This window comes from Alternaria conjuncta (genome assembly GCF_024043145.1).
Source record: "Alternaria conjuncta strain BMP 0040 chromosome Unknown scaffold_5, whole genome shotgun sequence".
NCBI lineage: Eukaryota > Fungi > Ascomycota > Dothideomycetes > Pleosporales > Pleosporaceae > Alternaria > Alternaria conjuncta.
The window spans coordinates 2,067,855-2,084,642 of NW_026250094.1; the positions used below are offsets into that span (position 1 = coordinate 2,067,855).

A 16,788-nucleotide genomic window follows, 5' to 3' on the forward strand; every position below is an offset into this window, starting at 1 on the left:
ACTGTTGGATGCATAGTCATGATGAGCATCTCGTATCTAGTTAGTGATACTCTTGATGCCTTTAGTGATAGGTATGTCAGCATGTTTTAACTGTGCACAGTTCATGTCCCTCCACCTTTGTAGATTGGCGTTAGACTAATGACCTTACACATCGCCATGAAGCGTTATTCAGCACACGACTGCGCATGATTGGACCCGTCTCGTAAAACGACTCCACTTGTCAACGCAGCCGACCGGGTGTTAGCCTAGCGTTAACACTGTAGTAGATCCATGGATATCAAAGGTACATTTGCCGTGCGTTGCCGTTCGGAAAGATGCAGATAGGAGGTGTGAAGAGGAAGGCGTGACTGAGAGCAGCCCATGACAAAGTCTTGGAAGCGTGCTTTGTCATCCCACGTGTGCTGTACCAAATCAATCGTCATGACGCCATGCATGTTCTCTGGCGACTTCCGATCTGCCAGTGTCTCATTAGCCATATTTCTTACGACCGCAGCTGCCTGTATCAACCAATCTTGAATTCCGAATTATAGAAATGTATCCCATGCCAATCGCCTATCGATAACGCTCCTTTGACTGGACTGCTTGTGTCCAACGATAATGATTTCCACAAGTACCGGATGTCCAGTTATTCTGCGCATTCTCTTTAAACACCCATGGCAAGCACATGTTGCCTACGCCAATCTTACACGAGGTATAAAAGTACAGTGACGCCGTCCATACGCCTGCGATGGAGGTTGCTAGCCCGCCCTTATTGGTTCTCCTGTTTCGTTTGTTGTTGTTGTTGCTGTGATTGCTGCATGCCTTGCTGCATCGCATTCTGCCCCCAATTTTGCTGCAGGCCTGCGCTATTCGGTGGTTGTGACGCATTCGAGTTCATCCGTTGGGGTCCGGGCGACTGCTTCATTTGTGGAGTTTGCCCCTTCCATCCCGGGAATAGCTCCTGCAGCTTGGTGTATAGCTTGACGAGCTCGGCGGGCGAAGCGGGTATCGACATGATGGCGGGCCCCGGTTGTATTTGTTGTCCAGGCTTGGGCACCTTCTCCGCGTTTTGCGCGAGGTAGGCGAGGTTTGCCTGGAGGCGGCGCATGTAGCTGGGGTTGTTAGCTGACGTCGCGCAAGGGATGCGCAGCACTTACTCTACGTATTCCTTGGATGGCTGCGGTTTGTCGCCTTCGGGCTTCCCTTCTGGCGTGGGCCCGACTTGGCCTGCCTTGCCCTGCGTCTGGAGCTCGCAGACTTCTTTGATGAGGATGCTGTTGATGTCGAGGAGGGTTGCGACGCGATCTGCATTACGCGCCGGGTTGGCGGGCGACACTGGCGACGGGGGCACCTGCTTCACGGGCGTCTGGACCTGGGGCGGCTCCGCCTTGACGGGCAGCTGGAGGTTCATGGGGGTCTGCTGGCCGTTGGTCTGCATGCTGCTGGGCGAGGGCTGTGGCTGCGGTGTCGCATAGGGTGCCTGGCCAGTGGTGCTGGCAGGGGAGGCCGTCTGGCGGTTCTGGGCAAACTGGTGGTGGGCAGGCGAGGGCATCGTCTGCGCATAGGGCGCGTTCGAGTAGGGGCTCGGCGACGACAGCTGGTGTTGCTGTTGCTGCTGCTGTTGCGCCTGCTGTTGTTGCGCCTGCTGCATGGCGGCTGCTCCATGGTGTCATGTCAGCCAGGCTGCCAGGAACGCGCCCACGGGCGGCGATAGGGCAGGACAAGAAACGCGCACGTCACTGGCTTACCTCGCTGCTGGAGATACGGGGCTCCTGGCTGAATGCCATTACTCCCCATGGCGCCACCCATGCCCGGGAACGACGGGGACTGCCCGTACTGCCCATGTGGGTTGGCTTGCTGCTGGAGCCGCGCCTGTGCATCGAATTGGGCGTGTTGCGGGGAATTGGCGAACTGGCCGCCATACGCATTAGGGTTATTGAAATCCATTATCGGCACTCATTGGCCACGTCGCACAACTCGGTTTAGATTGATCGGTGGGTTGATCCGTTGATGGGAGAAAACGTGCGGTTCGTGATAAGCTTGGGTTTCGGCTCTAGAAGCTTTGCAACCCCAGCTCAGGCCAGCCGAGCGAGTCAAGTTGGCCGTCCTCGCCCTCTTTGTTCCAGCGCGGCCACTTCCCTCGAGCGCACCCAACATCGTCAAAGGAATTCCAGAATACATCAAATCCCGCATGGCGCCCTACTGGACCAGCGTGCAAGCATGTCCTAATGCAGTGCCTTAAGCAACCTCACACCTCCAGCATCCCTGTCACATGGGCCCACAAAAATGCTTGACATATCTCCCGAACATGGGACGAGACGCTTCCAGATCCGTCACCAGGTACCACGGCCTGCTATTAATACCGGGTCTGAGGCTCTTATCCGCCAACTAGATGAACCGCCGCCACCTGAATATGCCATGTGACTGACTCTTGGGAAGACTCGGCCATGTTGGCATCGAGGCATCTCGAGGCAGCACGCGCCCTCATCCTCCAGGACCGACGCACGCACTTGTTACCTATTTCTCTCATGCACTTTTAAAAACGCCACGTTGTATTCAAGTCGAGCTTGGCAATCGAGTGTAACTACATCATAGGCTCCCATGCTGCCACTTCTAAGCGAGCTCTAGCTCATCACGCGGTGTGTGGATGGGTTTCTTAACCGGGATCTAACCTCTCAACGCTCCTTCGGTGTGTGTGATACATCCATGTGGCTGCATGACGTCGGAATGTGGGCGCCGATGAGTATAGTCCTTGTCTCAATAGCAAAACGTGCTCAAGAGCTCCTTGGGATCTGCACCTCTCGGGCCGAAGTAAGATGCAGAAATACAGTAGTAATAAGCACTTCGTAAGGCGGTGTCTCCCTGATTATTCTCCAAAGACCTCCTCCTTCGTCGGTGTCTCTTTGCGGCGCAGTGCCACAAAGTACGCCTCTTTAGATTCCTGGAGCCAGTCAGCGTGGAACATCCACTGTGCGGAAAAACCTACAGCGCGAGAGGATTCCGGCTTCTCCCTGTACACCTTGGCGAAGAGACGCTTTAGCTTTGTCTCGAATGCCTTTTCCTCCGATCCTTTGTAGTACTTGCAGAGGAAGTGGCCGCCAGTCTTGAGCGTATCGAAAGCGAATGTCAGGGCGGCCATGCACAAGTCCTACGAAGTTTAGTAAAATCAAGAGTGATCGGCGGACTACCCACCATGCTGCCGGCGTGGTCTCTGAAAGCATTTCCGCTGGTGTTCATCATCCTAAAATATGGGTCACTAAGGCTCTTCTTGTAGAAGCCGGCCGTTTGGTCCCAGGGTTCTGACATGTCGCTGAGCACCACGTCTACTGCTCTGCCCTGCTGCATATCCCTCTCCTTCAACGAGAGCCTAGTTGGAGCATCTTGTTCTCTGTCACTGGTCTCTGCTGGGCGCCCAATCGGCTCGAGTTCTGCGCCCTCCAGATGAGCATGTCGTTCGATGTCAATGTATCCTCGTTCCATGTCGTCCAGCTCTTCTTCGGTAAGTCCCTCGCTTGCTTTCGCAGAAACCTGTTTTCTGGGTCTGCCCAGGTCCGGATCTCGCACATAGGCTCGAACCTCGTCTTGGATTACAGGTGACAGGAAGTCGCCTTGTATGGTGGAGACACCTCGCGGGGGTTGTGCGGGTATCAAGTCAATACCTATGACACGACCCTCTGGAGCAGTACGATCTGCAGCAACCTGGAGACATTAAGATGTTGTAGTCTGTGTAGATGGATCTGGCGAACCTGGGACCATGATCCTGGTGCAAAACCCTGGGGACCTTTAGCATCGTGTTTCCAGTGAAGGCGACAAACATACGAGATCGACGACAGTCTGCCCGGGTTGGAAAAGCTTGTGCTTGGTGTTAAGCTGTGGCACGTTAGTCGGTGCGCAGCCACAGACCGAGGCGCAATTACTTCAAGCAGCTTGAATGCAGCGCGACTCTTCAAGCCTTGCACTTTGGCTTCTTTGGCGAAGAAGTCCCTGCCTTGGCGTGACTTCCATCTTGTTGAAGATGAGGATGCACGCCGATCTGAGAGCCAGTGACTGGATTGGTGAGAGTCACGAGTCGCGCGTCTCAAGGCAAAACACGCTGGCGCTACTGGATGATGGGAAGACTCCAGTAGCAAGCTATCTGTGAGCTGCCGAAATATACGACGTGACAGCATAGGGAAGGTGCAACTGTTGTGCGGCGCCTTCGCCTTCGCAGAACTTATATACTCTTATCGATAACGTACGTCAACGATTTCGACATGTCGTCCCAAGTCCAGGTCCTTCCCAAACACTCGCGATAGAAAGGACGATAGCTAGGAAAACTACATGTTGCAAGCGACCTTGACATGACTTGAAGGACAATCACTGTGTTCGCGATAGCTCATCATCTCGGACTCGAGATGTGAGGTCATCTCCGAGATATTATCGTCTTCAACCTCGGAACGCCGAATCGACCATTACGATGTGTCAACGTCCACGGCCGACGTTTGTACCCCGCTGTTCTCCAGAGTCTAGTGAGCACGCGATCTCAGTTGGGTGTGGGGTCGTGTGCTCATCGGTGCGTGCGTTTTGGATGCATTCGCAGTATCTGGTGATGGAGAGCCCGGGCGGTACCATTCCGCATGTGACGACACCCATCCAAGACAGATACAGGCTATCAAGATCATGAGCAGCAGGGCTCTAAAACAGCATCCTATAGTGTTTCCAACAACGGCTGACGCAGAAGGAGTGACAGTGCGCAGCTGACTGCGTCGTCTAGTAAGGGGTGACTGAGGCGCAACGCCAGTTTGCGTGCATCTGCCCTGGTGTTCCCCTGACGTGTTGCCATGATGCGCGTCGAATCATTGCGGCTCGCAGTCAGCCCCGTCAAGGGGCTGATACCGGAGGGAGACGACAGGTGTCAACCAGAGCCAAGTATCAGATCGTGAGTACCCGGGCCGTCAGCGAGGACCGTGGTTGTTATAAGCATGGCTGATGGCATTCGTCGATTCGTGGCGCTAGACTAAAATTCGCTCCTTCCTCCCGCGGTATCCTCAAATCTCCGCTACCAGAGACGATCCAAACACGACAACCCTACCGAGGAGCGACGCCCATGACACACGCGCGACTACACACACAAACACTCACTTGAAAGCTGCCTTGCATGGAAGATCGAATTCACCGCTCATCGACAAGTCCTGCTCACCTCGTACGGCCGGAAATCTGTCTTCACCTCCGCAACACCATTTTCCGATGACCTCGACACTACGTCGCGCGACCTTTTCTTTCCGTCGATAGAACTTGTCCCCGCTCGGACAACAATATCCTGCTTCTTAGAGCAACAGCGCCGCGTTTAGAGCAGCGCCAAACAGCGTCATGTCGAAACCATCCGAGAAGCCGCAATCGCAACCGCCCGCCATCATGAGCGACGAACCGGGCAAGGGCATAAAAGTGAGTCAAGGTGAAATCCCTAGTCGCAGGACATCAATTGACCCCTCATCGCAGCCCCTCGGCACGCCCGACATCACTAGTCTCCAGCGCGTTCGCCAGGTTTTTGCGCAGCCAGTCCTGGCTTCCTTCGTCGCCGGCGGCGTAGCTGGCGCGGTTTCACGAACCGTCGTATCGCCCCTCGAACGCCTCAAGATTCTATTCCAAGTCCAGAGCGTTGGTCGCGAGGAATACAAGATGTCCGTACCCAAGGCTCTGGCTAAGATGTGGAGGGAAGAGGGGTGGAGAGGATTCATGGCCGGAAACGGTACCAACTGCATACGGATTGTACCATACTCGGCCGTACAGTTCAGCGCATACAACGTCTACAAGCGGGTACGTCTATTTCTCTTCTGTTCAGCGTGTTCTTGATTTCAGCGAGCGACTTGCTTTTCAAACATTGGGGTGGATGGGACAAGGTAAGGGCAGACGAAAGAGAAAGGGCGATAAGTGGGGAAGGATCCGAAGCTTCGCCGATGGAAAGCTCAAAGTGAGCCTGGGGGAGATGTTCAAGGGCATGGAGGTTTCTGCAAAGACGACGACGGCCATGGTATGTCCCAGAGTTTCATAGCTAACTTGCCTTAGTTCTTCGAGAGCGAACCAGGTGCCCCTCTCGATGCCTACCAGCGACTACTCTGTGGTGGTCTTGCTGGTATCACCTCCGTCACGTTCACCTACCCACTCGATATCGTCCGAACACGCCTATCCATCCAGTCCGCATCGTTCTCCGATCTCAAGAAGGAGGCTGGCCAGAAGCTACCGGGCATGTGGCAACTGCTTACAACTATGTACAAGACCGAGGGCGGTTTCCCGGCGCTATACCGTGGCATCCTTCCCACAGTGGCTGGTGTCGCCCCGTATGTCGGCCTTAACTTCATGGTCTACGAGATCGCCCGTACCAAGTTCACACGTGAGGGTCAGAAAGACCCGGGTGCTATCGGCAAGCTGGGAGCGGGTGCGGTCTCCGGTGCTGTTGCGCAGACCATCACATATCCATTCGATGTCCTGCGGCGGAGATTCCAGATCAACACCATGAGCGGTATGGGATACCAGTACGCAGGAATCGGCGACGCCATCAAGCAGATCATCAAGACAGAAGGCTTCCGGGGTCTGTACAAGGGTATTGTGCCCAACCTTCTCAAGGTCGCGCCTAGCATGGCTAGCAGTTGGCTCAGCTTCGAGATGACGAGAGACCTGCTCATGGGCAAGGGGAACTCGGGCTTCTTGTAGGACAGACAGTCCCACCTTCACCATCGTCGAAACGAACTACGGCAGAAGAAATCGACGAGACACTTCACATTACGAGCGCTCTTCCGACGGGAAGAAAGATACACGAAACCGTTCACCGACAGCAGGTGGCATTGTATAACGTCAACGAAAGCGATTGATACAAAACACAAGCATTGCATTTGGGAAGGATCAGCACGGCCTGGGGGTCTGATTTGGGAACGACCTCCCATGGATAACAGCGAAGGCGTTTGACTGGGTTTTAGTCCTTGCAAGTTGCACAGCATTACATGCAACTTTTCCTTCTTCCTCTTCTTTAGAGTCGAAAAAGAACGAGCGGTCATGGATCATACATAGAAGCATATTCGAGTCTGCCAAGCGGACATGATTTGGCATGGCTTGTACAACATAGATAGTTTCATGGTTTCCACTGGGAAACTGGGGATAATGGAACTGCTTTACATCAACACTGGTCCGTGATGTATAGAGCAGCGAGTGTTCCGCCTAGTCCAGCACGTCATTTTCTATCCTCATATCACCCATGCGCGAACAGAAACCCGTCATTCAACCGCTTCACCACGACGTCCATCACGTTCAGGACAAGTACTATTCTCCGTCAGCGCCAATCCCCCACTTTCCCTTCATCACGCAAGGAAGATACTCACATGCCCTTGCACCCACGGCAAAAGTTCCACGAGTTCATGCACTGCTCATGGCGGCAGTACTCCCAGTCCTTCTTTCCCTTCTAGTATCGGTTCAAGAATCAGGTTTCCGGGCATAAGGAGAGGGGTTGGGGGATTACTTACGTTATGACATGTGTTGAGCTTGTCGATGCATATGGTGCATGGTTTTTTGGCGGATGTGGTGACGTCTGTTGGTGGGGGGTCGCGGTCTGTGGTAATGATGGAGTGGGAGGGGAGAGTGGACAATGTTGTAGGGGAGATCTGGTCAAGGGTTGTAGTCGCGGTGACTAGGACGAGGAGGCATGCTAGTATAGCGATGGGTTGGATGGGGAAGTGCATGATGTTAGGTTTGGTGATTGCTGGATTTCTGTTGAAATTGCGGAGTGATGGAGTGACCAAGATCGAAGCAAGATATGTAAGTGGATGGACAGTATTCTACGTGTCTGGCAGTCGTCACACAAATTGAGCGGTACGTCACTGGCCTAGAAGTGTTTGATGCCTGGATGTGAATTGCGCGTTGAAGTGATTAGAGCGAGGTGTCACATGTAAAACCCGCACACGTAAATAGTTGAACTAGTGTGACATTTGAGATGGTCTACAGGGAGATCAACCCCAAGACCTCTACTCCGAATGCAAGGGAAAATGTTACAATATTTACAAAGACCCTCTATAGCTCGCCGTCCTTCCGCAGAGTCTCGTTACCCCAGGGCTCGCTTGTCAAGCAAGTCAATCCAGCAGCCGGCTCGCAGCTCTTCCTTCCGCTCAATGGTCCTGGCGATGGCAGCTTGAGGCCGCCAGCCGCGTATTGGCGTCCCTGCTCGTTGGCGAGAGCTTCACCAGCACCGGCCTCTACGTTCAGCGATCCCTTGCCAGATGCCAGACCCTTGCCTCCAGGCTGCGCACCGGTGGATTGTTCGGCGGCCTTGAGGGCCTTAAGCAGGTTGACTGTCGAGTCGTATGTGAGGTCCTCGTAGTAGTCGTCGTTGATCTGGACCATGGGCGCGTTCGCACATGCACCAAGGCATTCGACCTCGGAGAATGTGAAGAGGCCGTCTGCCGTGGTCTCGCCGTGGTGTACACCCAATACGTCTTCGCAAGCCTTCATAACCGAGTCACTGTCGCAAAGCATGCATGGGGTCTTGGTTCTGTCAGCAACTGCCCTCAATGCCAAGTATGGTGTCTACTCACAGTTGTGCAGACCTGGACGTGGAACTTGCCCACGGGGTCCCGGTTGTACATGGTGTAGAAAGTCGCAACTTCGTACACGCGCATTGGTGGCATCTCCAGTATCCGCGCAACCTCGTTCATGACGCTGATGCTGCAGAATCCGTGCTGGCGTTGTCCGAGATCGAGAAGCGGCATGACGGCGGCCTTCTTGTATTGGGAGGGGTATCGGGAGACGATCTCTTGGATGAGTTCCTCATTTTGTGGTGTAAATTTGAAGGGAATTTTGAGGTTGTTTTGAGGCGTATCGCGGTGCTACAGGCGTATTAGCTCGGCTTCCAGCGCAAGATGAATGGAATACATACAACGTTGAGCGAGCCGCTCTCGTTCCATGACGGTCGCGAAACACTGAAAGCCCGCCATTGAGCCCTCTGGAACTGTCGCGAGGCCCGTGGGGCAATCCTGCATGCGAGGGGGACGAGTCTTGAGGCCATGGTGGGTTGTGCTGCGGGCTGGAGGCGATGGCGTCGATTGAAGATGTCAACGATGAAGCTCATCCGAAGCGCCAAGTAAATGTGCAGGGGTCATTGCAATCAGCCGCCTCTGATTGGCCGCGCCCAACATCTCCACTCCGTTGTACCTTCGACGCTTCCTCACTCCTTCTCCGCATAGTTCAGGTCATCCCAAGCATCGCTTCGTGTTGCGTGATCGATGGCATTACCTGATCGCCGTTCTCCCGTAGCTACATGGATCCACGACCTTCGCTGCTTGAAACACATTACCGCCTTTGCTGCAGCGAGCCATGCCCAGTACAGTCGAGGCCGCCACGTAGCTATCCCCACCGACACCGTCCTCGTGCGTTTCGTCGCTGCTGCGCACTGCGGAAGCTTCATTTTTCTCTGGCATCCGCGGCAGTCTAGCCTGCGGATTCCTTTGTTGGCAACGTCCCGTATTAGTTTCTGCGCAAAAAATGGCTCGGTACAGAGCCGCATCGATGCTCGTGGAATGCGCCTACGGCGGTCAACCACGTCTGATGGAACTGTGGGTCTGCTAACACACACGCTGGGGGCACCTCGCGACATTGCATCCTTAGGAGTAGCAGTCGGTGGACTGAGAGACGCATAGGATTCTTCCCTCTGTGCCGTCGTAGGTGGAAAGATACCCTAGCCATGGTGTCTGGCCAATCGGCCGCTGTTCGCCTCATTGACGGCGCTCTGCGCGGACGCAGGCTGGCTTGCCGTTTGATGAGTTGTACTAATGTTTGCACTGTCAATTCGGTATCTTCACAGGCTTACAACACCGGCCGCTTCTTCCAGCCATGTTTCAGAGTCATATGATGCCACTACGTGTACGTGTACATCACTCATGCAGCACTTCACTAGTATACGGGGCGGTCAACATCTGCGCCATATAAGTATCTATTACTGCTATCATAGCACTTCCTGATCTCCTTCCACATCCCTTCGCTCTACCCCACTACTACACTGCCGACCTGCACTCGCGTTCGTCTCGTGGCTCACCCACACATTCGCCCAGCATGTGCAAGTACACAATCACGATACTTGAATGCGGTCACAAAATCGATGATTATGTCGAATCTCGCGACTGCCCCTACTACCAAAGGACCACCGTACAGTGTGACCGTGACAACCCGAGGCACAAAGATCGCTGCACCGTAAAAACCAGAGACCAAAACGGAATTTGCAATAGATGTCTCCGCGACAACGAAGAAGCCGCCATGCGCCGTGACTTGGAAAAAGAAAGAGAACACAAACGCCGAGAAAACGAAGAAGCCGCAGAAGCATTCCGACGTGGGCAGGAAGAACTTAAAGAGAAGAACCGCCGGGAGGCGGAAGAAAGACGACGGGCTCAGCAAAAAGCCGACGAAGAAGCCAGAGACAGAGCCCGCCGGGAAGCGGACAGGAAGCAGCGAGCTGAGGAAGAAGCCAGGGAAAGAAGTCGCAGGGAAGTCGAAGAAAAACGCCGAGCGGATCAGAGAGCCGAAGAAGAAGCTACGGAGAAACGCCGCCGGGAAGAAGAACAACGACGTCGGGCGAAACAAAAAGCCGACGAAGAAGCCAGGGACAAAGCCCGCCGGGAAGCGGACAGAAAGCAGCGAGATGAAGAAGAGGCCATGGAGAAGCGCCGCCGGGAAGTGGAGCAAAGGCGACGGGACAAGGAGGAAGCTATGGAGAGAGACCTCAGGGAGGCGGAAGAAAGGCGGCGGCAGGCCAAGAAAGAAGCCGATGAAGAAGCCATTGCGAGAAGACGACGGGACCACGAGAGAAAGATGGCTGAAGATGAGCAGGAGTTGCTAAGAAAGATGGCAGAGGATGAGGAAGCTCTTGAGCGACGCAAGAGGGCATATGAGAAGAGAATAGCAGAAGAGGAAGAAATCGAGAGACAGCGCAAGGCGGAGCTCGACCGACTAGCCAAAGAACAACGCGATCTGGATTTGATGATCCAAAAGTCCAGAGAAGAAGCGGATAGGAAGAAGAGAGAGGAGGAGGAAGAGGCGCAGCGAGCTTTGAGGGAACAGGAGAGATGGGAGCAGGAAAGGAAGTACCGAGAGGAACTAGTAAGTTCAAGTCCTATATCATCTCAACATCGGTTGCTAACCTCACACCCCCCACAGCTCCGATCAAGGACCGCAGCACCGCCATCCCCACCCGCCACACCACCTGCGCCCCCAGCCCCAGCCCCCAAACCCGCCGTCAGCAAATCAGCACCCCGCCCCCCTCCAGCGCCCAAGCCCGCACCAAAAGAAATCAACTACTCTCTCCCCGCTGTTGGCGACCAAACGTATGGTCACTGGATGCTAGGCAACCGTCGTGCCCCCATGCACCCCTCGCAAGAGATCCCCGGAACGCCATCAACCTCAGGCATCCCCATGTCACCCACAAGCCCGGCACCATTCGCGCGCCTCGGTGGCGCCATCGCGGCTTCTGATGTCCCTGTCGTGAGGGAGGTAAGGGGCCAGATCCCGCCTGTCATGCCCGTCGCTATGGACTCGAGGGCAGGATTGAGGAGGACGAGCGAGAGCAGGAAGCCGCCGCCGCCCGTGCCGCAGCGCAAGCCATCATCAGGCATGGAGGGCATGGATCCTGTGTTGAAGGCAAAGTTGGAGAAGCGGAGGGCTTGGGAACCAGAAGAGGAGGAGAAGAAGGATGTTTCGCCGCCGAGGTCTCCTGGGCAAGAGCCTAACGCACGAAGGCTGAGTCCGTCTGAATTTGATACTAAACGCAAGACGGGCTGGAAGAAGGACGAGGCGTGAGCTTTTCTTGTTTTTGCATTGAAGGTGTTGAGGGCGCAGTGGGCATATATGACTTCATTCCTTTTGTGGTATCTATCTTATGTAGCATCTCACAATCCACCACAATTATCTTTCCATCATGGAAGAAAGTTTCTCATGCTATCCCTGGCTACATTCTGTAGTTGTACATGTCCCCGTATCAGACATCGGTGTCTATCCGGATGTAGTACTCCCGCTTCAGAAAGTTTGCAACATGATCTACCTCGTTATACTTAACCTTGGAGGGATCTTTGATGTTCTGGCGCCTCTGACCACATTCATCAAGACTCTGGCACTGAATTTTAGTCAGCAGTGAACTACTATCATGTACATAGGACTTCAACTTACCATGTCGGGATCACGCTTAGCATACTCAAAGAATGCATCGACCTTCTTGATGTAGTCCGGGGTTTCGAGGTTGTTTGTTGACAGGATACGCAATGAGTCGCATGCATATCTGACATTGTTAGCATGCATATCCTCAAAGAAACCGTGAAACCAAAACTTACGCCGTGACATTTCCCCCGATCTCCTCCTCTTCCACGACATCCATCACAAGCTTAGCAGAGACGATACGGTCAGCATGATCGAGCTGATCATCGTCATTGTCAGTGGAAAGAGCCGACTGGTAGTTCATCACGCGAATTTGGTTGGCTCGGCGATCGCGAAGAATGGTCGCGATGATGTCCTTGAGATCGTCGATCGTATACGTGGCCTTGCCGTCGGTAGTGGTAATCTCCGATATGTCTGCGCTGTACAGCTTTTTGAGTGATTCTTCGCCGTATGCCTTGTAGCCTTCTCCAAAGTATGTACTGTCAGGCAGACGAAGGTAGAGGATCTGTGCGTTCGATAGGCCGATGAGAGAAGAAGAGACGATAGTGTGTTTGCCGATCTGGACTGTGGTCTCATTGGCAACTGTGGTATACTGGTTAGTCTCTTTGTGCAATACGAGGATCTCTTGTAGCGCCTTACGTGGCGCTTCCTCGTTCGAAGTAGACGGGGACTGCGTGCCATCCGGCCTAACAGATGCCACGTCGGACATGAAACTGTAAGCATCTTCGAGGCCGCGCTCTAGCTCTCGGGTACGAGTATCATTGGCTGCTTCGCCACCGCTGTCCGCTGTGAAGACGACTGTAGTGACGCATTTGAAGACATAGAGGTCGTGGTAGAGATCTGGGTTCTGGAAGAGCAGGCTATCGACCGTATGGCCGGTGAAGTAGATAGATCCACTGTGCGCATCAGCCTTAGTGGTCCTGCACAAGACGAGTTTTCCAACTTACCCAGTGCACGGAAAGGGCGAGTCAGCAGTAGCGGAAAGTGCTGCCGTTGCGAGAACCGTCAGTAGCGCCGCATAGACTGAGAAGCAGCGTGGCGCAATCATGTTGTTGAGAATTGAGCGAAACAGGTGCGAAGGGATGCGAGGGATCGATGCGGAAGCGTGGGGAAGGTGTGGTCAAAGAGAGGAGAAGGTGACGGTGATGGTGAAGTTTATCGAAATGCCAAGCTGGGACGTCTACAGAAGGAGCAGCCGCGGCGACCCTGAGGTGTAACGAGGAAGGTGCGACCCATGGCCACCTTCACATCTGTTTTCGTTCTCTTCCAAGACAGGAAGTCACGATAGAACATAGGCAGTCGAGACAGTCTTGCAAACATTAAAAACATAACATTTCATAATAGAGTGTACGAAGGAAAAAGTATTACGCATAATTACAGGAATACAACTTAATGCAGTGATATCGTAACTTCGTTCTCATGACCCAACCCATCTCGGAACGCCCAAACACAGTAGAGAAACTCCAAGAAACATGTATTAAGTGCCTCTGTAAAACGAAAAGATGTAACTCAAAAGGAAGAGAGAATCAAGAAAGCAAGAGACGCTATCGAAAGATGTTTTGCAGAATACTCTCCAACTTCTCCGCCAATGGATCCTCAGGCTGCTGCCTCCCGCGCTCGTCGAAGCGCGGTGGTAGTTCGATGGTAGCATCAGAGGTATCTGACCCGGGGCTCTCAGATCGGTGACGCCTTTTCCGGGCCCTGCCAGACTCTCTTGTAGTATCCGATCGATCGTCATCCCTGCGTCGCCTGTGTCGCTTGTGACTGTGGTCGTCTCGATGTCTGTGTTGCCTTTCGGAATCGGAATCGGATGAAGACTCCCGTGATCGTGAGGCCGATCGGGAGGGTATCTCTCGTTCTTGTGGGATCGGGTCGAAATGGACGCTCTTGTCTTCTTCCGGGGAAGGACTCGGGCTAGGCGGGTCGTCTACGGGCCCTGTTCTGGTATTAGCGAATTGTTCAGATTCATGGGCAGGCAGCAGCCTCCACCCACCACGCGAAGACGCAAAGTTATGGTGCTCTTTACCGCCATCGGGAACTGGAGCACTCACATTGTCACCCCCACGTCGTGGCTGGCCGTAATAGGGTTCGTGTTGTTGCTGGTGCTGGGGTGCATATGGGTTGCCGAGATGCAAGTCGTCGTGTGGTGGGTTGACGAAATGTGAGGGATGGTTTGGCTCGTATGCGCTCTGGGGAGGCGGAGGGAAGTCTGCTGGGTTATACGGAGGATAAGGATTGTTGGTGTTGGGATTGAAGTTGAGGTTGGGGTTGGGGTCTACTGGAGCACTAGGGGGAGGGGGAAAGTAGTTCGTCTCAGGGAAGTAGCGAGAGTCGTTAGGATGAGCAGTGGAGGCAGTGGACACAGTGGTGGGAGTGGGACTATCGTAGGGGCTGTAGGTGCCTGTGGAGTAGGCTGAATCCTCCTCGCCTGGTGATGTTGAGTATGCTAATTGCGGTGTGGGCGTGGGGTGGACTCACGTCGTCGTTCGGCTTCCTTTTCGGCCTTCTTACGGTCGCGCCGCTTCGCTGCTTCATGGGCAGCCAGACCAGCTACACCGGCAACCGCCGCCGTCTCCGCGACCTTTCGTGATCGGCTCTTGCTGCGGCTCCGGCTCCGGCTTCCACGTCGACCGCCAGAGGAAGAAGAGCTTCCTCGCCGTCTACGGTGCGCGCGGCTGCGGTCCCGGCTTCGACTGCGACTACTGGCACGATCGGTGTACACCGGATCATCGCCGTACTCTACTAAAACAGGTTCACTCACTGTACTTCCACGTCTGCTGCGGTTGCGTCCGGTAAGGCGGGAGAGGACTGACCTGGACCTTGAGCGCGACCTTGACTTGGACCGCGATGCCGCCCTAGCCTCCTTCTTAGCCTTGCGTTTCTCATAAAGTCCAGTGACAGCTGCGCCGGCAACGCCAGCGGCAGCGATTGGTACACCCTGTCGGATCCGGCTAGGTGAACGCTTGCCCTTGCGCTTTCGAGACTTGCTACGGCTGCGTGCCGCAAGACCGGCTACAGCAGCAGAGGCAAGGCCAACTTGCGCTGCTCTGTTGTTGCGATGCTCAGGGTCTAGGTGTTTGCTCGTGCTACGAGACCTACCCCTGTCATCAGCCACTGAGGCGGACCTGGACCTTCTTCGGCTCTTCCTAGAACGCGATCTGCCTCCATGACGTGATCTGCTTCGGTGCCGATCTTCTATGACCGTAACCGTCTCCTCTTTGACCACCTTGTTCTTGTTCCTCTGTCCGGCAGCGTAGGCGAGAGCTCCAACACCGGCAAGTGCGGCAAGCGTGCCCAGCTCCTTCACCCTCGACTTGCTGCGGTGGCGAGATTTGGCACGGCGGCTGCCTCTGCCACGATCAGAAGAAACAGACCGGGATCTGTCACGGTTGTTAAATCGATCGAGAGCCACAGCACTCACAGCACCGAGCGTGCCGTAGCCAAGAGCATTGCCAATGTTGCCTCCAGCAGCTTCACCCTTTCTCTTGCGGTGATGTCTGATAATTTGTCCTGCAGCAACTCCGGCAAGAGCGCCTGCAGCAACATCACGCTTGGTGCGGGTCTCGCTTCCGCCCCAGGTATCCTTCTCCTTGTGGATATAAATGTCGTCGTCGCTGTAGTAGTTCTTATCTCCCCATCGGTGGTCGTATTCACGCTCGTCAGCGTATCGCTCATCGTAGCGACCGCCGCGATCAATCTCCTTCACTCTGCGCTCGTAGTAGTAATCTTCCTCGTGGCGCTGCGGACGAGCAACCTGTCTGTCTTCTTCAGTACGTTCAACAAGCTCATAGGATGGCTCTTGGACGCGCTCGCGGATGATGATGGGTTGAGGGGCTTCCTCGCGGATAATAATAGGCTGCATCTGCATCTGCATGGGCGGCATCTGCTGGGGCTGGGGGGCCTCATTGCGGATGTAAATGGACTGGGGCTGGGGTGGTGGGGGTTGGGGCAGCGGCTCGGGGCGGAAATACTCAGTAGACCTCGAGTACTTCTCCAACTCATAGGGCTGCTCCCGTGGAAAGATCTCGCGCTCGCGGTCGTAGTCCCGGGAGATGCGGATCTCGGTGCGCGCAGGTGAGGGTGAGCGCTCGTATTCGCGCTGGATGCGATACTCGGAACGAACGGGCGAAACTTCGCGCTCACGCTCGGCGTAGTGGTAGTGTCTCACTTCTCGTTGGGGAGCGGGCGCTTCATGGCGCTCGATATGATAGTCCTTGACGGAGCGACGGTCGTCGAAGTCGTCGCGCCCACGGTGGACCATGCGCATCTCGGTCTCGTACGTGTCTTCCTCGAGGCTATGGTCGGGCACCTTGTAGCGCCGCACCGTAGTGTAGCCAGTGGCACCGGTGCGCGTCGATGTGGTGTCCCACTCGCGGTCGCGCTCGCTCCTCTTGTAGATGACCGACATGGTGCGGCGTGGAGTCGTGGAAAGAGAAGTGGAGGGGCAAGTTGCAGTGGCTCGGAAGTGCGCGCAATGCAATGCAGGAGGGGAGTAGAGGATAGGGGATGTTTGTAGACTTTGGCGGCGGGTGCTCGCCTACGTAGCCAGTCGTGATGACTCGCTGCTAGGCGTGACTGTGAACGGCTGAGCGAGGGCGGGTACTCGCAGGCGTCGATCGCGAGCGGGCGGGGCTGGGTGATTGGCGAGAG

At 54.9% G+C, this 16,788-nt stretch overlaps 6 protein-coding genes across 6 annotated transcripts; 2 read left to right on the forward strand and 4 right to left on the reverse strand.

Moving 5' to 3' along the window:
• Positions 1-748: 748 nt before the first annotated feature.
• On the reverse strand, positions 749-1,926 carry J4E85_004326 (uncharacterized protein; the record flags this gene model as incomplete). Its single annotated transcript, XM_051468585.1, has 3 exons — positions 749-1,091; positions 1,137-1,638; positions 1,728-1,926. 3 exons carry the CDS (start codon positions 1,924-1,926, stop codon positions 749-751), a joined length of 1,044 nt encoding a protein of 347 aa, XP_051328177.1.
• A 919-nt stretch (positions 1,927-2,845) lies between these two features.
• Positions 2,846-3,735, reverse strand: J4E85_004327 (uncharacterized protein; the record flags this gene model as incomplete). The annotated part of the gene is made up of 4 exons (XM_051468586.1): positions 2,846-2,920; positions 2,966-3,127; positions 3,172-3,678; positions 3,733-3,735. The coding sequence occupies 4 exons, from the start codon at positions 3,733-3,735 to the stop codon at positions 2,846-2,848; spliced, it is 747 nt and encodes a 248-aa protein (XP_051328178.1).
• Positions 3,736-5,328: 1,593 nt separating this feature from the next.
• J4E85_004328 (uncharacterized protein) lies at positions 5,329-6,669 on the forward strand (the record flags this gene model as incomplete). Its single annotated transcript, XM_051468587.1, has 3 exons — positions 5,329-5,403; positions 5,458-5,775; positions 6,025-6,669. 3 exons carry the CDS (start codon positions 5,329-5,331, stop codon positions 6,667-6,669), a joined length of 1,038 nt encoding a protein of 345 aa, XP_051328179.1.
• A 3,582-nt stretch (positions 6,670-10,251) lies between these two features.
• On the forward strand, positions 10,252-11,787 carry J4E85_004329 (uncharacterized protein; the record flags this gene model as incomplete). Its single annotated transcript, XM_051468588.1, has 2 exons — positions 10,252-11,091; positions 11,149-11,787. 2 exons carry the CDS (start codon positions 10,252-10,254, stop codon positions 11,785-11,787), a joined length of 1,479 nt encoding a protein of 492 aa, XP_051328180.1.
• Positions 11,788-11,965: 178 nt separating this feature from the next.
• On the reverse strand, positions 11,966-13,186 carry J4E85_004330 (uncharacterized protein; the record flags this gene model as incomplete). Its single annotated transcript, XM_051468589.1, has 4 exons — positions 11,966-12,094; positions 12,154-12,262; positions 12,315-13,058; positions 13,086-13,186. 4 exons carry the CDS (start codon positions 13,184-13,186, stop codon positions 11,966-11,968), a joined length of 1,083 nt encoding a protein of 360 aa, XP_051328181.1.
• Positions 13,187-13,682: 496 nt separating this feature from the next.
• Positions 13,683-16,546, reverse strand: J4E85_004331 (uncharacterized protein; the record flags this gene model as incomplete). Its single annotated transcript, XM_051468590.1, has 3 exons — positions 13,683-14,074; positions 14,132-14,566; positions 14,617-16,546. 3 exons carry the CDS (start codon positions 16,544-16,546, stop codon positions 13,683-13,685), a joined length of 2,757 nt encoding a protein of 918 aa, XP_051328182.1.
• Between the last annotated feature and the right edge of the window lie 242 nt (positions 16,547-16,788).